Raw genomic sequence first — 23570 nt, forward strand, 5'->3', positions numbered from 1 at the left:
AACTTTTATTTGCTGGATTGAGAAATAGTCTAGTAGCAAAATAACTCTGCTGAAATTTCTCTTCAATGTTTAAACCACATGATCATTGAAACAAGAGGCCCACTAGTGCCTGTATAACTCACCTAGTGAATAATTTGCCAGTTTGTTAGGACTTTGATATGCACATACTAAAGGGATACATTTTATTGATGTTCATTTTTGTAATTTGAATATCTAACGTAGCTCCTAGAGTTTTTTTTTTTATAGATAACATCCAAAACTGAAAAAAAAAACAGTAAATAAAACTCCACAACAGGTTTTCAATGTAAACAATGTAAACTTTTCATTTCTACAATTTCATCAAATATAAATTTAAACGTAAAAACCAAAAAAAAATTGTTGATGAGACAATGCATGCAAGATCTTTTTATTTTAAATTGCACAAAACTTCTCTTTGATAAGTCTTGAAGAGAGATAAGTTTGAACATTCTAGAAATAATCAATTCTGTTTTATCTTGATTTTATAACAAAATTAGAGTGATCCCAGCCATTTAAAATGCCCCCCTCCCTCAATTCAACATTGTTGAGACAATAAACTAATTTTATTCTGAAATGAAGGTGTAAATTGACATTTTTTTAAATATTTTGTACAGATTTTATATTAAAACATATATATCCTTTCTGATATTATATGCATGTTAAGATAAATCATCCAAGTTCTCCCTGCACATATTAATAACAATTATATCTAAAATAACAAAACTTGTAGTCAATGTCAGTAAGGCGTATATAGTCTGGCAAATTTTTACAAATCATTTACAAATATATTCTATTTGCAATAACAAAGATAACAAATATTACCATGTAAAGTTTTAAAAATTAACAATATCGAAGCAATACTGGTATGATCTTATTCATTTTCTTATAAAAGAAATCACTTATGTAAACTCAGCAGTCTCTGTTGTTGATACCTCATCTTTTGGTCAATTTCTTCAAATGTGGGTCGATCTTTTTTACTACAAACACATAAAGAATAATTTTAAAATTGAGCTTTCTACTTGTAACATGTTAGGAATACATTTAAGATTCAGCTTGTAATGAAATTAGCCGATTCAAAATCTAGAGAACCATGGGTTATTTCATTGTTACTACCTCAAAATGAAAATAACGTTACGTCATTGGTTGAATTTCCATTGTTTATTATGACATTTTCAACCTATCACAACTTTTTGGTGTACACTTTTGAAAATATTACCCAGGATGCATTAGATTCGGAAATGGTGAATTAATAAATTGGTCAATTGAATACAATGTTACTAAGCTGTAAAACTTGTGTCTGATTCATTTGTCCAGTAGAAAAATAAAAAAATATAACAACAATATTAGCAATTAAAAAAAAAAAAGTTTCCCACTCAATTGAATACTATTCATTTATCAAAAATAAATACTATAATTTTTGAAAGAATTAAAGAAGATTACTATTTTACTACTTTTTCTGCTGCCAAATGAATGCTCAAAGTTACTTACTCATATTGCCAGCATTCCAACATAATTTCATAAACTTGTTCATCACAAAAGTCAGGTTTCTGTAACCTCTTCTCATCTTCTACCAGAAACTTCAAAATCTCATTTCCTTTCATTTTCTGTGAAAATCAATAGCACAAAAATTGAGAAAAAAACAAACATTTGAAATTTGTTTCCCTTATTTCCTTTACCCAATAAGGACAATAGCAGTATACCACTGGTCAATGGTCATAAATTGATTTAACTGAAAAAAATCCTAGCCTATGATAACATAAGAGCTTATAATGGGATAAAACATATTTTATATCAATTTATCTCCTTTTTTAAGAATGTCATTTGTAATATACACATCTTCTAGTATATGATACAGACTTATAACATTTAATATGAAAATCATTTTACTATTTTTAGCATGACATATATAGACATAATTTTGTGAATAGAAAACTACAGAAACATGATCTTGGCATAGACAGAGTTGCAATCTAAAGGATGTACTTAGGTGAGGTTTTGGAATTTGTGTCAGATATTCAGACTCCTTGGTGTTTTCCCATATGATACAAGGTAAAATATTTTTGCCCCATAACACCTACTTATCTTTGAATATACGACTTCATAGCTCATAACAGGTTATTTGATAAAATTTAAGCAGATTCTTGATTTTCTTTCTTTTGATTTGAGACCCATATAATACCAATGCAAATATAAGGTAAAAGTTTGAGTCAGCATTTTCCTGCCATATTTTATGAATCAAATATCTGGAAAAGAAGCTCTATGACCTATCAATATTTTTAGCTTATTCTGATCCTTAACTAATACTCTTCCAGCTTACAGTATCAATTTCAAATTATTGATTTATTTAATTTCATCTAATATCACCTAAGTACATCCTTATAAGATTTGTTGCAGAAGCAACATATTTTTGTGTGGAGAATGTAAGGGTCCACTAACAATTTACTGCAAATGATTGGAACCAAAATATGACCGTGAAATTTAGTCTATAAATTGCTGATATTTAAACAAAAATAAAGCAGTGCCCTTGACTTTTAGTACTAAAACTGCCAAACTGCTTGATAACATTGATCATACTATAAGCCTAGTTTAACTTTGTTGAAAATCAGCTAAGAATATCAAATGCTAGATTTTAATATTACATTACCACCTACCCTGTAAGGTTTTTCACCATATGAAGTTGCCTCCCACAGTGTTACACCATAACTCCATACATCAGATTTTGCATCAAACTTCCAATAGTATACACATTCTGGAGCATACCACTTTAATGGCCATTTACCAGCTTCTTGGGCCTGTTTAAGATAAGATATCAGTTAAATTGGTAGAAAAAAAGACAAGATATTTCAATCTTAAAGAAATAATAGACAATTATCCATACATTTTTCAGTAATAAATCTACATAAAAAAATGAAGCCTCAATTTTCCCTTAAAAATAGTCAAAACTTTCAAAAAATAAACTTGAACGGCAGGATAAGAGGGCTTAATTTCTGAACTCTACAATAAGTTTCCTAAGCTTCCTAGGACTGAATTCATGCAGTCTACAATCATTTTGATCACAATACCTCATTAAAATTCCTTAATTTGATATTTCTTAGTTATTGGCCTTGAACTAGCTTTCAGTAACAGTGAGTAGGTCTTTAGTGTTTAGTCTCTTTGTAAGTTAGTTTTTATGCATAATGTCAAGCTGTCTTCAACTGATGTCTAAAACTTGTTATTGAAGTTGTGCTGTTATACCACTGTACTAGGTTTTGAAAGGGTATGGCTTGTAAATAAGTTTAACCCTGCCACATTCTTTATGTGCCTGTCCCAAGTCAGGAGGCTGTTATTCAGTGGTTGTCCTTAGTTTATGTTTTCCAATTTAGATTTTTTTTCATATATAACTCATGCTGTCCACTTTCATATAGTGGCCTTTTATTGCTTACTACATGTTATGGATTTCTCATTATTGAAGGCCATAAGGTTTCTTACAAGTATGTAATTTGGTCTTTGGTGGATATTTTTCTCATTTGCAATCACAACTTCTTAGTTATATATCAATAACCCCTGCCCCTTTTCCACCTTCATTATCATACCTACCTTGTAATAATCGTTTCCAATGTTGAGTGCTTTAGACATACCAAAGTCACTTATTTTAGCAGAATTTTCGGACACTAATAATACATTTCTGGCAGCTAAGTCTCTATGTACATAATTTTTAGAATGAAGATAAGCCATTCCTTGAGCTACCTGCCACATTAACTGGACAACGGTTGACTGTTTCAGTTCTCTGTAAAGATAATCAATTTATTAAGAACAGACATTAAAAAAATACACCTGTAAGATGTACACAACAGACAGGTAAATGGGTTACACTTATCAAGTTTATTCAATGTGTTTTATTTCAACAAATCAAATGAAGTATACTATCTTAGCAATATCAAAGTCATACAAGCTCCCAAAATAATAAATTATTGAAATGCATTAATTTGAAAATATTGCAACATTTTCATTAGCTATTTGTTAGATAATTGACCATTTCCATGGCAACAGAGATATGTGATTTCTTCAATATTATACAAAACACTGACATCATTTTGAGGTCTAGAACTCTATTGTGTATTTATAGCTGTTATATTTGAATTTTTGTCAAGTTTTCGAAATCCTCTGGTTTTATCCATTTAAATGGCTTAAAAAAATTTGCCCATGGACCCCAATTTTCCTTTTTATAAATCTTTTACATGCATAATTATAAGACATTTGTAAAAGTTTTATAATCAATACCGGTAACTTGTCATTGCACAACGGTCTAATCTATATAAAAAACGAGAAACGAGAAACACATATAAATTACATAAACAAACGACAACTACTGTACATCAGATTCCTGACTTGGGACAGGTGCAAATATTTGCAGCGGAATTAAACATTTTAATTGTACCAAACCTTCTCCCTTTTTCTGAAACAATAGCATAACATCACAACATAGAAAACCGCACGATAAAATATCAATTGGAAGGCTTAACTCAATCAAAAAATGTAAATTAACACACTATGAATGAATAAATTTGATCTGCAATACCTGAATACAAATGCACAGTTAATAAAATATTAGGGACAAACATTCAAGGCCAAAAAGCAAACAAACAAGTCCAAACAAAGCCATGGCAAGACAGCATGATTTTTTTATTAGTTGTTAGTGGCTTTGAACTAGCTTTCAGATAACTGTGAGTACTCTCAGATCTGTTCCTAGTGTATTTTTGTTGTCGGGATGTACAAGTACCCGGCCACATCCAGTTGTATTTTTGTCCGTCTGATAAGTTAAGCCTTTTTCAACTGATTTTTATAGTTCGTTCTTATGCTGTACTGTTATAACACTGTTCCAGGTTAGGGGGAGGGTTTGGATCCCACTAACATCTTTAAGCCCGCCACATTATTTATGTATGTGCCTGTCCCAAGTCAGGAGCCTGTAATTCAGTGGTTGTCGTTTGTTTATGTGTTACATATTTGTTTTTCGTTAATTTTTTTATACAAATAAGGCCGCTAGTTTTCTTGTTTGAAATGTTTTACATTGTCATAATGGGGCCTTTTATAGCTGACTATGCAGTAGGGGCTTTGCTCATTGTTGGAGGCCGTACGGTGACCTATAGTTGTTAATGTCTGTGCCATTTTGGTCTCTTGTGGATAGTTGTCTCATTGGCAATCATACCACATCTTCTTTTTTTATATTATAAAATCTTATTTATTTTTTAATAGTTTTTGAGAACTTTCTTTAACTGGTCAATGATAAAGCTATGAAAAATCAAGAGAAAACATTTTCCCGCCAAAATTCCAATGGCTAATATCTCAAAAACAAGTACATTGACCCCTATATTTTTTTTACTTTTTTGATTCCTCAATTAATCCCCTATCAATATATAATAGTGTTATGGACAGCTATTTATTTTTTGAAACTGAGCAGCGAACTTCCTTAATGGGACATAACAAAAAAGGCTCCTACAGTGACCTTATCTCTGATCGTTTCTTGATCCGGCCGGGACCTTAGAAAAGAATTGGAACAATAACTAAAATATTTCTAAAAAATATATCTTCAAATCTTTTTGAAAATGAAACATATTAATTTAGATTTTTCTGTACACAGATTTGAGCAAACCCATGTAAATACAATTTTTCCTCAAGCAATGAAAATAGGTACTTACTTGTGTTTAGCTAAAAACGAATTTAAAGGTCCACAGGGACATAATTCTAACACTAACATTATACAATCTGCTCTACATAGACCTAAAATAATAAAATATGTAATCTTATTTTAATGATATCATTTTACAGATGCAACATCAAAAAATCATTCAGACACATACATTGGTCTTATGCTTCTGTGTCCCAGTTTTGAGGGAAGGTTGGGAATAATGTTTAACCCCACCACATTTTGTATGTGCCTGTCCCAAGTCAAGAGTTTTAATTCAGTGTTTGTTGTTTGTTACTGTATATCATATCATTTTTAGGCGTGTTTTTTATATCCAATTCAGGATGTTAGTTGTCTCATTTGAATTGTGTTACATTTGTTACTTCTGCTTAAGCTTGCTATTAGGTAAAGGTTTTGCTCATTGTCTATGGCCTTAGGGTGACTTATAGTTGTTACCTATTACATCATTTGGGTTCTGGTCAAAAGTTGTCTCATTAGCATAGCATCAAAATTTTATATTTAATTCCAATCGTGGACTATATATATTTTTCACTCACCTATCATTCTGACAATTCTTGTATGAGTTAAATTTCTCATCAAATCAGCTTCTTTTAACATCTGAAAAGGTAAGTTTCCACTCATTAAAGAGTTAAAAAAAAACACATTAATTAGGAGAATAGATCAATAATGATGATGAATATTTAATAAATATTCAAGGTGGTGACATGTTAATTTATCTGGCTTTTTACTTGACCAACACGCTGAGCTGGATTTTTAACAAGCTAGTTCACAAGGTAACCGTCTACAGGAAGACATGTTACCTAGAGAAGATCCATCAACTGTCGGTTGTTTGCACTTCCTTTAAATATTATAACAGACTAGAATTTTCAATAAAAGGAAATACACTGAAATATCACACCTGCTTTACTGATTGATCATCTTTAAATTTTATGTTGAAAGAATGTAAAAATAAAGATTTTCTACTACAGGTATTAAATGAAAAAGAGGTCAAGGTTATATGAACACTGCCAGACAGACATCTACAACATACATTCATTCCCTACACCAAACATAGTTTATCTTATGCTGATTTGTATCTAAGGAAGGGACCTAACCAGGAAAACATGTTGATCATAAAAATCATGAAAATGACGTCAAGGTCAGATAAACCCTGTCAGTTGGATATGCTAACCTTACAAGCATTCAATAACCACATATATATGACCTTATGCTTGAAAATATCTGAGATACAGACTTGACCTCAAACTCTCAACCTTGATTTAAGAACTGAGCTCAAATTAGCTTTGTTTTTTCTCTGTTGCCAGTAATCTATCAACCTCTTCTTGTCTAGTTACTGCACAGATTATTTATTGATTTTTTAACTTAGGAACAGAATCATACTTTGATAAGTTCTTAAAAATTTGTCCCAATCTAAAATGTGTTTTTTGATATACCATAACCAGTCATATGCGAACTATCCCAATTCAAATTTTAAAATCTACCTGTCATCTCTTTATCAAAACATGGATGATATTTTACACCTACAACTATCAGATTATTACATGGTATTTTTCATATCGCATATATTATCAGCCCTAGGTTCAATATCAGCCAAGAGCCGCATGACTCGAGGGCTAAAATTGACTGAGGGCTGATAAAACATGGGATATGAAAAATGACATGTTATGATCTTTTTATCATATGCTTCAACAATGGAGAAAAATAACAGATTCATATATTGATCCTTTTATGTGGTTCCAAAATAGAAGTTCAAAGATTGAAAAGTTTACGGACGTCGGACACCAGATTTAGTACAATCAGTATGAAATCTTTCTATCATATGCCTCAAAAGAAGAAAAATATTTTAAAATTGGACGAATCAACAAACAAAAAAATAATTCAACAATATACATAATGAACATGATGAACATTGTTTGGAAAAGTAACTTTCTAAATCATGTTTGAAACTTTTAAAAATGCATTTATTCAATATTTTTTTTTGTTATTTGTTTTTTTAATATTTTACACAATATTCTTTTCAGTATCCAAATAATTGTTTTGTACACTACTTTCTAATGTTTTTCACTTTAAACGTAGCATTGAGGTATATTTTTGGAACTTGCCCAGTATCACTGGAATGCCATGCGATAACGTTACGGAAAGGCATGTGATAACAATCGAAGCATGTGATAAACTTTTCCTATCAGCCTGCTAAGCACCAATTCCAAAAAATTTGGAGTTTACGTTTTTTAATGTTATTATCATACAGTAAAAATCATATGTTATTTAGTCTAAGTATATGATAATAACAAATTATCAACCAATCATAATCATTCTCTATCTGATATAAGCCTTTCAGATGTATATATTACCTCCTGCTCTGCAGACTTGTCTTCACTTTTCAGTTTCTTAACAGCCACAGGAATTTTTCCTTCTCTCTTTAATGTACAATATCCCTTCTGTACAGATCCAAACTGCCCAGATCCTGTTAATCATTTAAAATATAAATATCGTATAAAACAAAGAATTTCTTATATATAAGTAGTAAAGTTGATTTTGGAATAATACATTTCGTTATACAAAGTAATATAATTGAGTTTAACATATTCTGAATCTAGTATGCTTTTCTTTTCAAAATTGAAGCCTTTGTTACACACATCTTTATTTATATTAATGTCCAAAAGTTGGATGAATACATAATACAAAGATCCAATTACAAACTTTTTATGGACTCCATCATGAGTTGGTTGATCGTAATAGAATATCTGTTTCACAAAAGACAATGGATGTGTTCCAACCGTCATAAATACAATTCTGTCCACTTTTCCTTGAATATGACCAATCATTAGGTTTGTACTTTCATGAGTAACACAAGGGTAGTCACATGTGGAGCAGGATCTGCTTACCATTCCAGAGGACCTGAGATTATTCTCAGCTTCTTGTGAGGTTAGTGTTGCCAAATCTTCTATATCTATGCTGTGTTTTGTATAATGTTGTTTGTCTTTCCATTGTTTTTTGTTTTTTTGCCATGGCATTGTCAGTTTGTTTTAGAATTATAAGTTTGAATTTTCCTTTGGTACCTTTTGTGTCTCTTTTAACAATTGTTGATGTAATGAATGCAGGAAACAGCATGGTTAAGTTTCACTACTGCAATTCTATTGGTACATACTACAGTTTTATTTCATTGTAAATAACCTATGAGAGTCAATGGTTTGCTTTCATTTATAAATTATTTCTTAAAGATTCACAATACTGTGGATTTATTATTATTCGTGGGATACCAATTTTTCATGGATTTTGTTATAACAGGTTAACCACAAAATTAAATGATCAACGAATGACAAATTTTATATCAGCTTGTATGCAGATTTTAAGGCAAAACCATGAAATTAAGTATCTACAAATATGCGAGCTTTCCTTAATCCACGAAAAATTAGTACCCACGAAAATAAATGAATCCACAGTATTTTAATCATTACCAAGTTCTTCTTCAAGTTGAAGCTGAGATTGTCTAATGCTAAACGTTTCTATTGTTCTAGGGAGGTCATCATAAATCTTTTCTAACTGTGAACTTTCCATATCAATTTTAATTCTTCTGTCCTGATCATCCTCTACAAAATCAAATATATTATTAATTACATTTTTCACAATATATAGAGCGGGCATGATCTTTGCCATAGGATATTGGTTTGTCAAGTGAACTTAAAGTTTTTGACCTTGACCTTTGACCTAGGAAGTTGTACATACATTATTACACACCCTCTGGTGTTGGTTAATATACATCTCAAGTATAAAGTATGAAATTATAACAGTATTTTAGATATAGAGTGGCCACAACTTGTAATGAACGGACGACGGACAGACTGACAGACAGACTGATCACTATAGGGCGACCTGCCATTTGGCAGGGCTCTAATTATTTGGCAAAACCTAGTAATAAAATACAATTTTTCAAACAATATCTACCAGTTTATTCAATTTGACATCATTTTACATTTCAGTACATCTATTTAGTATGATGATTCAAAATTTCATCATATCAAAAATCATAAATCTTACAAAAAAAATGACTAAAAAGAACAATTATTATAAACATAATGACACAAGGATTTTTCTGATCACATATATTATGATGTCATCTATGAATGACAGACCTTAATACATCTTCACTATGTATTGAATATTTGACTATACCTGGTTGTTCCCAATTTCCACCTGTCCAGTTTGCCCTTTCTGCACCAGTAGGTAAAGGTGGCGGGGGTCTGCCTATGATACCAGATTTAGTCCGTGTAGGGGGAGGTTGTGGTGCATTCTCTTCAGGAGGAAGAAGTGGTAAAGCTCGATCTCGATTACTATTAGCCCGGGATGGGACTTTCCCTGGGAAGCTATTACCAGTTGGAGAAGTCTAAAATGAAAGTAAAGTTTGGAAATATTCTTTAACATCGTTTGAACATTTTATAAACATTAGTATCTATCATATCATAATTAGGTTAGTGGTATGTTGAAATAGCAAAAAGAATTGGTATATTAACATAGACAACTAATATGCATTAATATCTCACATTTTTAGTCATTGTGAAATAGAAAGGTAAAAATAAAGTCTTGTTTTAAAATGGAGTTTTACCTCTGACCTCAGTGACTAACTCTCATACATACATGAGTATTTGTAAATGCTTTTTTGTTCTGACGTTGGAAAGTTCTGTGCAGAAAGAACTAACTAGCCAAAAAGTTTTGGAGGAACTTATTAACTAGTTACTTTTTTATTCCTCTGGTTTAAAAGTTCCACCGGAACATATCAACTAGTTAGAAAGTTCCTTTTTGCCAAATTAGTCAAAACAGGAACTAACAAACTAGCACAAAAGTTCCAATGGAGCTTATCAACCAGCCATAAAGTTCCATTTGGAGAATAAATGTAAAGACCCACATGAGGAGGGAGGTATTCTTCCCTCTCTTGAGGGTACTCTGAATATTAAATTTGCATGATAATGCAACTTATTCCGTTTTATGTGAGCTATGAAATACAACTTAAATTTTGCTAGGGGAGTTTGTTCTCCCTCAGTACATTAAACTTTAAATACATTTTCATTATTTCCCCCCAAAAAAAGTTCCATGCCCCTTTTTTTCATAATTGTCCCCAAAGAAACCCTTTTCAGTGCGTTGGGTATTCTTGTAAATTAATGATTTGCTCTTATATATACTGATACTCATTCTCCCCCCCCCCCTCTTTCTACGTAAAGGACGAAATATGGTATATTCAGTACAATGTAACTAGTTGTTCTGTTCCGCCAGAACTATTCAACTAGCTACATTGTTCCGGGACTTTTCAACTAGCTACTTTTTTCTGGAACTTTTCGACAGCATTTGGTATAAAACAACTAGTTGGAAAGTTCCATCAGAACGAAATAACTTGTTAAAAAGATCCGCCAGAACAAAGTAATTGACGGAACATAGTGGCTGTTACATATTAACCACCTTTGTCAATCTAGGCTCATCATCATGTATACAAAATTAACGAGTGCCATTGAATAGCTCCTAACAACACACAATATTACTGTAAATTAAGAAATTATGGCAAAAAATTCAACAGGGTTACAATGGCAATAATTTAAACTTGCATTTTGAAATTTTTTATATGAATTAAACAAGATTTATCTCAATATCGCAAAAATTTAAATGGCATTTTAGTCTTAAATGACAAAATAATAAATTCACGCAATAATTTCTTAATTTACAGTAATTGTCTTTGTCATAAGATGCTATTGAATGATTAATTCATAAAAAACTTGTAAAAACTTACAGGTGAGTGTAATGAGGTTTGTGACGGCCTACGTCCTGGAATTTGATGATCAGAATAAACCATGTTTTGTCTTGTACTGCTTTCCATATATTCTAAAAGCAAATTCAATAAAAGAGTTTAAATAGGTAATAGGAATAGACAACTTTCAAGTTCGATGCATTTCCGTCAAAAACTCTGGTTTTAGTGAACGTCATTTGTGCGTTTAGGGGCGTCGTCACTTCCATTCCGATGTTGAGCAAGTGGTTGGAAAACTATAATTCTATATTCATTGTATGAATTTTTCGGCAAATTGATTTCTCAAAATTGACAACCAGCACTGCTGTCATTAGGTAATTGGCATTAAGTACCTACAGAGCAACCATTATTTCTAGTTTATCCTGCACAATGGCGATCACTAAGACGCTTGATGAATGTAAATAGTGCAGGGATACAGGCGACCCCCTCTATCTGGTAAATGACGTCATAAAGGCGCGCATAATTGACGAGTTTTTTCCGGTGACGGATGAACTCGAAAGTGGTCTATTCAGTCATCTGAAAAACTTAACACTTTGTTATCAGACTAACTTCTCAAAACACAGTTTGATTGGATATGGAAACTTCTATCATTATGACAAAAAGTTTTTTGTTCTTGTACGTTGTTTACATAACAATGCTCTCTGTATTATAGAGTTATTACCTGTATGATAATATGTTAAAATGATATGAATGTTAAACTACATATCTTTTTAGTGCATATTTAAATATAAGGATATGTTGTGTCACTGTTATTGCTAAAGGCAACCATCAAAGACTTCTTCAATTACCCTTTATCCTCCCTGTGACCTCTACCAAACAAAGAAATCTTGTGTTGGAAACTTCTTTTTGTGAACTAGTTCATATTGTGTGTCTGATGATGGAAGCTTTTAGCTACCTTGAGCCCTTGACTGACTATACAGTCCTTGCTATGGTCGGCCAATATTGTGTCAATGTAAATATTAAGATGATACATGTTTCAGAAACACGCCAAATTTGATGCGTTTGACAAAACAGAAGGCATATCAAATATTTGAGGGATGAACCAACCTAGGCTAGTTAATACTTACTTGCTAAAGCACTTTTATCATACCCTGGTTTAGGAACAGGAGTGGCTAGTTTACATAGTAACCCATCAGATTTATTATGATAATGGTCAATCAACTAAAAATGAAAATAAACATTTGATACTCTTAAAATATATGAATATGATATGTACATAAATCATTATTGAAATGAAAACTTCAAATTTGTTGATTTTATTTCCATGTATCATATCCTTAAAAAAATCATTATATATCATTTCAACAAATACTCTCTCTCTCTCTCTCTCTCTCTCTAAAAAAATTTGAATACAAATATTCTTGAATATGTTACCTCTACCAATGTCTATTTATAACCACCCTGAATTAGCTGCATTAATTCAGCATTTCTTTAGAATCATGAGTAGAGCCATGGTTAACTGTTCCAGGGATTCAAGAATGCAAACTCTTACAATTGTAATTTTTTAATAGAACTCATGCCCTACTGTTTAAAATAAAAGGAATTTGTTTGAATATAGACCGCTGGTATCCTGTTTGAATGGTTTAACACCAGTCATTTTGGAGGCCCTTTTAATATAGTTTGCTGTTTGGTGTGAGCCAAGGCTCTGTGTTGAAGGCAGTACTTTGACCAATAATGGTTTACTTTTACAAATTGTGACTCGGATGGAGAGTTGTCTCATTTGCTCTCATACCTCATCTTCTTATATCTATTATGTCTTTTTAACATAATTATAGTACTCAGTTTTTATACATCATCCTTGATTTCCCCAAAAAATGAACATATATGTCCGAATGCACAGACATATAGAAGATTGATGTGTTAACATAATCTTTATAATCTCTATATTTCAATAGAGGACAAAAACTTATCCATTCATATGAAGGCTATCATCTTATTTCAACTGATTCAGAGATAACTAATTATATGTAGTTGAAGTTTTAATTACCATCATTAAACAATCAAATTTTGGACCATCTTGTATGGCAAATTTTTCTTTTTTATCAATCATATAATGTCTGGCCTCATTTCTATAACTTAATGTTAAGGCAAAGGTCTTTTTATCATCTCTTTGTCTAACTCTGCAAAAGAGGCACATTATAGTTGGTTAATAATTTCAATTCTATGAAGAAAATGGTTATTTTACTTTATCAAAATGAACTTCAATGACAATAAACACAGTATTTTATATGGAGTAAATGTATTTTTCAGATTTATAAAAAAAGTTAACAATTCAGAGACCCCATCAGTAGTTGTCAACTGATATATATCTTTAAGATCTATGATAGTATAGTGTAAGTATAGCTAAACATATTAAATGGATGAAAACCATATTTTCCAGTGACCAGTGCTTCCAGATTGACATCCTTGTGTGATACATTTATTTTTTAGTTTCAAGGTCATATAAGTATATTCCTGATGATAACTTTATATAGTTTTTTCAGAAATGTTTTGTGCAAATTTAGGAACACATCTTATTTGTTCAAAACAGCTAAGATTTTTACAACAAAAAAGCAACTCCTAAATTTATGTTTATGTCAGTTAATATATAAAAAAGTGAAACTTACAGAAATTTTCCATCATCATGCCCAGCTTTAGTCATTCTTTTATCAGCTTCATCTCTGGTAATTTTCCCATGATACCATGGTTGCTTTTTATGAAGATCTTTAGCCACTAACAAAATTAAGTGGTCCCTTTGAGCACCAAGAGCCCTCTCCATTTTGGCATTCTACAAATAAAAGAGTAAAATGTTATCAATTAAAACCTCCATTTATCATGATAAAAAACATTTTAAAATTTAAAAAGAATTGAACTGGTGGTTTTTCAGTTATTTCGAAAACGACATAAAGCACCAATTCGCAATTAATACACCTTATCACTTTTGTCCGCCCTTAATGGACATCACACAGGTTCCCTTAAAAGTTTGACATCATAATACAAAATATCTGACACCTAAAAGAAAAAAGTGATTGTTGTATGACATCAACAGTTCGAACGGGACCGATTCTGGGGTCAGCGGGGAAAAGTGATAAGGTGTATCAAAGACTAACTCCTGAGAGCAAAAGTTAAAACTATAAATAAGTAACTTGACCCCCATTTCAACATGAGACATATCATATAAAATATTGATAAGGATTGAAAAAATCTCAAATAATTTCACATGAAGGGTTTGAACATCTTCAGTGGTTTACATCACATTTATGAAAAAAAAGGCGGACAATACCCTGGGGGCATTTAAAACTCTAAAGTTAAAGAGGAACTAACAGATCGGAGCTGAGACAGACATTGATGAGACAAATTTAAAAGTTAGTAAAAACATTACACTTAACTAGATATGCAAGAATTGTAATCATATCCATATTAGAAAAAAAAATAAGGGCAAATAACAAACATTGTTTTATTTTTTAAAGTTTTTAGACTTGATAGTAGTTTTATTGTTTATTTGAAGTTGATACAATGTACTGACTGTTTCCCTGTGGTGTGAATCGTTTTACCTATTATATGATACGAGATCCACCACTATAAAGCTGGCAGCAGATGATATGACACTGGCTTCCATTAATTATTTATTTTGTGTGTTGCCACACTTTTACTCGAGAGATTTAAAAAGATATCTAACAATTTTTGTACGTATTGATTGTAATGGAGACACAAAACATAGCTTTTTTTTTACAATCCTTATAATGGCTGTTTAACATTATTTAAAATTGCTAAAAAATATTATTGTCAATCATGTAAAATTTGTAATTAAGCCATTACAATTATAACGATTTAAACAATATTTTAATACAATAATATATGAAACTTTTCATAAAATACCTGTAAAATTAATTATTTTAAAAAATCAGGTTTAAAAGCACAAGAGTTACTTCCCATAACAGTGGTAAAATGTAAATTAATAAAAAACAGATTTATATAAATTCTTATTTCTGCACTGTTCACTTTTAAATGCTTAGTCGACTAAGCATAAAAAGTGAGTGAATTTTTATTAAATTTAGTAACAATCTGAATGGATATAATTTAGAGGTCATTAAAATTATTTCCTAGTTATATTTAAGAAAATAAAAGATTTTTCCATCATTATTTAAGTTTTCTTCATTTCTTGTCTGCTCTCATTCATATGTTTGCCTATATTGTACATATTTCTGTTATACTACATAAAAAGATAAAATTATAGGTTTTTGCACCCAACATTAAATTTCAGAAAGATATTAGCGGGATTCCAAGTCAGTATCATCAATGGATTAATATGGTAAGATATCGGAATAGATTTGATTTCATAACAACTGCAACTTACAATTGTGGAATTTTACTATAAAGGATGGAAAGCTGAAGATGTTCATGCAAAACTCCAGTTGAAAGACCTGCTGACTATACAATACAGTACAATATGTATTTATTCAAATTAAGGTCCCTCAGGGGGCACTGACAAAGATACAATCCTAATTCAGTTATACAAACAATACTGTATTTAATTTAGATAATTTTTAAAAGTTGCATTCTCTGCAATAAGGATGTTTACGGCAGTTTGACCCAAGAGGAGACAATCATTTTAGTATGTTGATTGCTTAGCTGGAGGAGACACCAGAACATAGTGCTTAAGCATCTTATAAAACAAGAAGTAGTACAATGTACATATATAATGTACTAATGAGGAACCAAAATTGAGTCCCATTATATCTATGATTGCCCTCTATATATCTAATTTTTCGAAATAACATTTTTGAAGTATGGTACATACTTTAAATTGCAGTAAATTTCTTAATTAAATCTGGAAAATTTGACATTTTAATAATTTTGAATGCAAGAAAATGAATGAGCAAACTACATAGTTTGTCGATAACATATTAGATGCCAAGTTACATATATTTTAACTACAAATTTTATATCTACACATTTCATTGAAATTATTTGAAAAGTATTACAAATATAATATTTTTATAATACAGTCTGTGATATTACATAAACCTACATATATTGTCAAATATGTGACTTATAGGCCCAATAGACTGTGTCACTATTGTTACTTTAATACTCAAATTACTATCAACAGGCTATTATTTGAACTTGGAATTATTTTTAATTATGGAATTTGCTTGATTTCTTGTTATTGAAATTTTTGATAACTTCCATGTTTATTCTGTACTGAAATGTTCTGTGCTGCGCACAACACTTTCTATTACAAAGAAAATAGTATATTTTCAATAGAACTAGAACACACCCGTGATATCGCGGGTCCGTGACTGAATTAAAGTATATAACTATGCGCAAGCCTTATCTTAGTATTAGTACTGTCATCTGATAAAGTCATGCCGATTATAAGATACACAATTTTCTCTGCTTTCAAATCTTTCTGTTTGAACCCGTCGAACTGGAACTTATCAATTATTGGTAATATTAAATATTTGGAAAACAAAAGGTCCTGGAATGGAGTATTTTTTAATCAACAGCATTGTTCTATATTAGTTATAAATAAAGTTGAATTCTTTGATTCGCAGTTTTACGTCATGCCCGCTAACAAATTGAAACTTATTTTTAGTCCAGATTTTTAGTATTCGTATTGTTATCTTAGAAAGTCTTACGGATTAAAATACTACAATAGGTAACAATTTGACAATTTAGTCAACCCTGTGATTATGACCCGTTTATATAGCATATTAATCCTGAATACATCGTTTGGTGGTGCGCCTGTCAGATGCGGAACGTACAGATAAGGTAATAGGTAACAGGTGATTATACTATTGGTATCGATATCGGACTCGACCCGGAACTTCCTAATTATTGGCGATATTAATTACGTGGAAAACAAAAAGGCCTGGAGTGGTGTAATTTTTAATCTACACCTTTGTACTATATTAGTTGTATATAAAGCTGAATTCTTTGATTCGTCGCTTTTACGTGATGACGGCTGACAAATTGGACCTCGTAATTTTAGTATTATAGATGTACTGTGCCGCGCACAACACTATCTAACCAAAATACATTGTATGGAAAGTGTTATTTTACCGCTCAAAAGATTATAATACCAAATAAACATCGAATTTATTAAAAAAATTTTAAACACAAGAAATTATGCAAATTCCATAATTAAAAATAATTCCAAGTTCAAATAATAGCCTGTTTATCGGTACTTTCTTGCATTGAGAGAGAAAGGTATTACCTAGGAAGCAAAATACTACCTACATTTACACTATCATAACAAGAATGTGTCCAAAGTACACGGATGCCCCACTCGCACTATCCTTTTCCATGTTCCATGGACCATGAAATTGGGTAATTATCTAATTTGGCATTAAAATTAGAAAGATCATATCATAAGCATGGGTACTAAGTTTCAAGTTGATTGGACTTCAGCTTCATCAAAAACTACCTTGACCAAAAACTTTAACCTGAAACTCCCACTTTCATTTTCTATGTTCAGTGGACCGTGAAATTGGGGTAAAAAAGTCTAATTTGGCTTAAAAATTAGAAAGATCATCGCATAAGCAACAAGTGTACTAAGTTTCAAGTTGATTGGACTTCAGCTTCATCAAAAACTACCTTGACCAAAAACTTTAACCTGGACGGACGAACGGAACCACAGACGGACGGACGAACGGAGCCACAGACCAGAAAACATAATGCCCCTCTACTATCGTAGGTGGGGCACAAAAACAGTCACCTGCAAGGATTTTGTTGAGGTTCACTTATGTGATTAATTTACAACATTCAAAGGAAAGCCAGACGGATGGGAACCCTGAGTATAAGGAGTTGAAGAACCATATTTTGGAAAAAATAGCTTATTACACGCTGGTCTGAATCGAAATGCCTGCACACTTTAAAATTGTTGAGTGATGTACCTACTAATTATCAGATAAGTAAGCAGAACAGATTGATGTCAGATCATTATAAGCATAGCACAGATAAAGGATCTTTATTTTAATCAGGATTGGAACTGTTTTAACATCATGCAGACTAGACAATCAGCTTATAACTGTCAAAATGCAAAATGTTACCCATGCATAAAGAGAATCTATACATTCATTTGCAAATACATTTCAGTCACTTTGATTTGGACACTTGTTAATTCAGAAAGTTGCATTCTTTAAAACATTGGTTAAATGATTTGTATTGGAATCATATACATTTTGAGAGATAACATATTCCACAAGCAGATCTGCTCTCTTACCTTGTCCAGACTTAATGAATGTCTATGAATGAAGTCAGTATATTTGTTCTACAGAAGAAAGTAAAATTGTATAAAGGATAAAAACTCTGACTTTTCCTGCTAGCTATAAACTTAATTAAATGTGATCCTTTTGAGATTTTGTATGTTTTCCTATGTGAATTCCATAAACAATTAAAACCTGATCATATTGAAATTTTCTTTTTAGAACCCTTGTGCCCCTGTCAATTGATTCTTTTGGCACACTGGTGTAGAAGCCAAAATTATCCTTAAAGTTACATCAGTTTCTATTTTTAAATAGTAAAACAACTACTGGAAAAAATAACATTCTTACAAATTTCTTGACCCAGTTGATGCATAAATAATATCATAAACTCTGAATGCATTCTATATATTTGTATTGGGTGTAAATTTGATGTCATATACAATGAACCTAATGACAATACAAAATGGTGGAATCAGAAACAATAAAGATGTATAAACCCTAAGAAGGTACACATATGTTTTACAGTTTTCATGTGTTATTAATTTATACCGTTATAACATACTGTTGATGAGGATTGATATGAAAAACAGTTTTTTTCAGAATGCAGTCTGGATAATAAGTTCCCCTCAGAAATGTCTCAAAATAAGAGGGTCATAGAGGCAAGTCAGAATTGTCAAAGGTTGCATGGAAATAATTTACATAAAAACATACACAACTGGACAAAATACTTATATGCATATGTACCCTTATATAGATATACATTTTCTATTGGTATATTTTTAGTAAGGATATAAAGTTAACTGCTTTTTTAAAAAGGCTCGGCATTAATGGTTATGAGCAAAATGTATTTGCAACAAGACCATGCATAATCAATAGATTTTTTTTGTCAAATCAAGATTTTCAGCAATGGCCAAGCATACAATAAGCAGAAAGTTTATTGGAATAGAAAGAACAAGTATTTTATATATTATAAACATATTAGGATGTTATTTAAATCTTAAATTATTCTCCCTCGCATAAACATCTAGTAACTTACATGTCAATAAAAGAGGGAGACTCAGAGACACAGGCTAATCATAAAAGACATTTGCTAAATCAATGACACAATTTCCATCAATGACTGCCTTGATGGTTTTGTGCAAGGGTACCGTAACTGCTTCAACAGCTGGAAGTTGTGGGTTTGACTAATGTCAAAGTCAAATCAAATACTTAAAAAGTAAGTATTTGCAGTTTTTCTGTTAAATATACAGCAATAAGGTGAAGGACAAAAGAATAGTCAGCACAAAGTCAGAAAATGAGGTAAAGGTTGACAATTCTTCCTAAAAACTTCAATAAAGAGATTGGGTTGAACTTATTTTATGATTGCTAAATCTTTCACAATAATCATAAGCAGTGAGAGAAAAATAAAATACAAGTAGAACTCAGTTTATTGCAAGCTCAGCTCACAAAACAAGATCCCCCTTGTACCTCACCAAGTTTATGATTTGCTTAGGAAAACCCTGAATATAATTTAGATCATAAACAAAATAGGAGGTGCCCAATACTGAAAAATCAAAAAGGTGTCGTGGCTACAAAATTGTTATGCCTTTATCCCAGAAAAAAAGTAACGGAACAAAGCAATAATTTGCTAATTGACAAACAAAATACATGGTGTACAATGGCATTATATGGTGAATTTCAAAGAAAGGAATTCTAATACAGGGTTTTGGAGGAGCTGTAGATACAGGCTGGGTACCCCTAGAAAAAGCAACGACAAAGCCCATGTTTTCTTTAGTTTAATTTAGTTTAAACATATTTATTTATAATGGATTGGGAAACAAGTTTTGCAACTTATATTAATCCATTTACACTTTGCCGGTGCGAGTGCTGCCTTGTAGCGGCATTAGCCTACTCTTTTTCAAAATTTACAAGGGTGTCTTTTACGTGCAAGAGATATGGTTCTCTCTTAACACGGGTCAGCCATTTATCGTCCCCTTCCCACGGACTATCATCGTTTCCTCAAGACCATACTTGCAAATGGTGTCAAGGGAGAGCCAAAAATTCAGTCCCTGAAATTTTCATTTGTTAGAAGTCCGATGCACTAACCACTACACCAAGGCTCCATGTTTCCTTAGGACAAACCCTAGTTAAAAAAAATGGTAGTGCACAATCGTATCATTTGTTTTTTTCAATACCCTTACTCACATAATGGTCAAAGGTAAATCAACAATTTACCTACTTAAAACTCAAAAAACGAAAGCTTTCAATGAATCAGCTGATAAACTGGTAAAAAAGCTGACACCAAGGAAACTAATTTTTCTGAGTCCAAAGATTTTAATTAAGCTAAAAGTACATCCATTGGAACAAATTTTGAATGTCAAACCTGATATTTATGCATAAACTAAATAAAATTATCTTCTGCCTCTTTTTTACGTGATTTCACCAAAAAATCTTTCAGAATCATAAATGGCTGACATCTTAGCAGAAAACATTCATAAAAATTATAAATTCCAGTGGTCATAATCAGTATGTCACATAACTCATTGAATAAATAAAGTCAATAAAGAATATTATTACATTGGTTGCAATGAATTACTTTGATTTCCCAGTTAAATAAAAACCGATAATTTCAAATGTGAAAAAAACGTGGTTATTTCACTCTCTGATGTCATACAACAATAGGCGTTGTCAAGACATCGATAACGGCGGATCAAAACAAATTATGAATGCGTAAAAAGAAGATATAGCTCCCTACATGTTTTACATTAATTTCTTTAAGAAAAGCCATTTGCCAAATGCAATATAATAAAAAGGACAACTAATTAAAGAATTCAAATATCGAAAAATATTCAACTCATGAACGAACAACACTGATAATTAACTCATGCTCTACGAGCATTCATGAATTAATGTGTTGTTCGGTCACTCATTGAATATTTTTCTCTATTTGAATTCTTCGGTTAGTTATTCTATAGAGGAGAAAAGTCTAAATTTACAAAATTTCAAAGAATAAAGTGCCATATCTCCTCAATGTCATATCAGAAATTTACAAAAAAAACTAAAGGGAGTTTACTTTAATAGATATAAACCAGTCACTCCATTTTCATGAAAACTGCTCAAAGCACTTTCAGTTATTGACCAAAACTGGAAAATCGCTTCTTTTTTATGAATAAAATCCCACAACTCTGAAACCTATAATTGAAAAATGTTAAAAGTTGAAAGGGATCTTAAGTCAACAGATAAACAATCAAAGCGCTTTTTAGTCAATGTCAGAAAACTGGAAAATACCTTTTCTTTTAATGAATAAAATCCCGTGACTCAGAAACCTAAAATTTGAAATTTATAACAATCATAAGGAGCTCACTTCAATAGATATAAACAATTCACCAAAGTTTCATTCAAATTGGTTAAAGCGTTTTGAGTCAGTGTCCAACATGTTGACAACAGATGGACGGATGGACATTGGTTTACCATAAATACGTTCTGTAAAGGGGTGTATAATAAACCTATGATAAAAATTTTCCAAATATATCTGCTTTAAAATCCTTCTTCGTTATGGTCATAAATACTGCTATATTAGCTTGTTGATTAGTTGTGTGGAACCACTTATATAATTTTAAGTTAGAAACATACAAGTAATTGAAGCAAATGAGTTAACCTGACAAGTTATCTTTTTTTTTTTCAGAATGTTGCCAAAAAAATGAAGGACAAATGATGGATCCCAAGTTTTGAAAGAGCTCATATTCACCTACTAATTTAATACAAACAATCATACAAGTATATTCTGAATTGACATGAATAAATCCTTTAACACCACATTTTAGTATCACAACTTTCTCTGGCAAAGGTGTTATATCATCTATTTAGTGCAAATAGTCCGAAATTCACAGTTAAACCTAAATACTACTTCTTCATGCACTATCCCCTTTCACAACCCTCTTACTTTAATCATCATCATAATTATTACTTGGTCAGTTGATAAATGTTGATAAACACTCTTATGCAAAATGAAGAACTCATTTATTCATTAACATGCCCATAAACAATAGTATGATCACATGCATGTAGAAAACAGATGTTACTGTATTATTATAGACATTGCTTTGTTAGATCATATGATAAAGTATTGATATAAGTCATAAACTCAATCCAAGAAAAAGGTAGTTAGAGACTGCATTAAGATTTAAATCGTAGGTGTCTACATAACTGTAAGTTTAAATATTTTCATGGAGCATTAATTTTGTAATTTAATTTTTCAATTTGCACTGTTTTTTTTTTTTACTTCGTGTAGAAGGTTGACTTATTTAAGTTTTTAAAACTAAAACTTCAAGGGTTTACTATTCACAAAATTTTTTGGGGCCTTTCAAAAAAGCATAGCTCAATACTTATACAAAGAGAAGCAAGAAAGAAATTTGGCAGGGAAATTTACAGGCAGTAAACAGCTCAAATTATTTTCTAATCGACTTAACATTCAATCTGGTCTTACCTTCATAGATTCTGCTTTAGATATAAGTTCATTCTCAAGCTCTGTATATGTCATCCCTCTAAATGCTATAGGTCTCTGGAATGGCTGCCTGACACATTGGAACTTTGGATTTGTAATCATACCATCCAAATTATACTCATGATGTTGTATTAATTCTACAGGTCCAGGAAAGGGTCGACCATCAGATATTTTATACATGCCATCTTGTCTTTTCTCAATGTTGTAGTGATGGAAACTAAAATATAATTAAGTTTGTTAATTGGAGCTATATAGCTTCATATATCATCATGTGTGAAAAATGATAAGCTGTCAAATTAATGTTGCTTATGAAATAAATGGTGGGAATGTGTACATGGGACACAGATGATATCCCCATTTGCATTTAAAGATGAAAAGGGACATAACTGAAGAATGGTAATAGTG

General features: G+C 31.3%; 2 protein-coding genes across 6 annotated transcripts in view; one reads left to right on the forward strand and one right to left on the reverse strand.

Annotated features, from left to right (window-relative positions):
• Positions 1-559: 559 nt before the first annotated feature.
• LOC143047774 (tyrosine-protein kinase SYK-like) overlaps positions 560-23570 on the reverse strand; it is a 34420-nt gene continuing 11409 nt past the window's right edge. For 4 of the 5 annotated variants that reach the window (XM_076221050.1, XM_076221025.1, XM_076221057.1 and 1 more), the window contains 15 exons: positions 23148-23382; positions 18700-18747; positions 14099-14259; positions 13480-13612; positions 12560-12653; positions 11478-11569; positions 9875-10085; positions 9160-9291; positions 8053-8165; positions 6238-6298; positions 5694-5775; positions 3595-3784; positions 2670-2810; positions 1507-1622; positions 560-995 (listed from right to left, as the gene is read on the reverse strand). In XM_076221050.1, the coding sequence (XP_076077165.1) occupies positions 914-995; positions 1507-1622; positions 2670-2810; positions 3595-3784; positions 5694-5775; positions 6238-6298; positions 8053-8165; positions 9160-9291; positions 9875-10085; positions 11478-11569; positions 12560-12653; positions 13480-13612; positions 14099-14259; positions 18700-18747; positions 23148-23345 (1854 nt within the window). In that variant the 5' untranslated portion in view covers positions 23346-23382 and the 3' untranslated portion in view covers positions 560-913. The remainder of the gene's footprint in view (positions 996-1506; positions 1623-2669; positions 2811-3594; positions 3785-5693; positions 5776-6237; positions 6299-8052; positions 8166-9159; positions 9292-9874; positions 10086-11477; positions 11570-12559; positions 12654-13479; positions 13613-14098; positions 14260-18699; positions 18748-23147; positions 23383-23570) is intronic. The other variant, XM_076221042.1, reaches the window with a different exon arrangement.
• The window catches only part of LOC143047732 (alpha-N-acetylglucosaminidase-like), a 39122-nt gene continuing 38400 nt past the window's right edge, over positions 22849-23570 (forward strand). Inside the window, exon 1 of the mRNA XM_076220997.1 lies at positions 22849-22869. The gene's annotated coding sequence lies outside the window, so the exon portion shown is untranslated. The remainder of the gene's footprint in view (positions 22870-23570) is intronic.

This window comes from Mytilus galloprovincialis, chromosome 1 (genome assembly GCF_965363235.1).
Source record: "Mytilus galloprovincialis chromosome 1, xbMytGall1.hap1.1, whole genome shotgun sequence".
Taxonomy (NCBI): domain Eukaryota; kingdom Metazoa; phylum Mollusca; class Bivalvia; order Mytilida; family Mytilidae; genus Mytilus; species Mytilus galloprovincialis.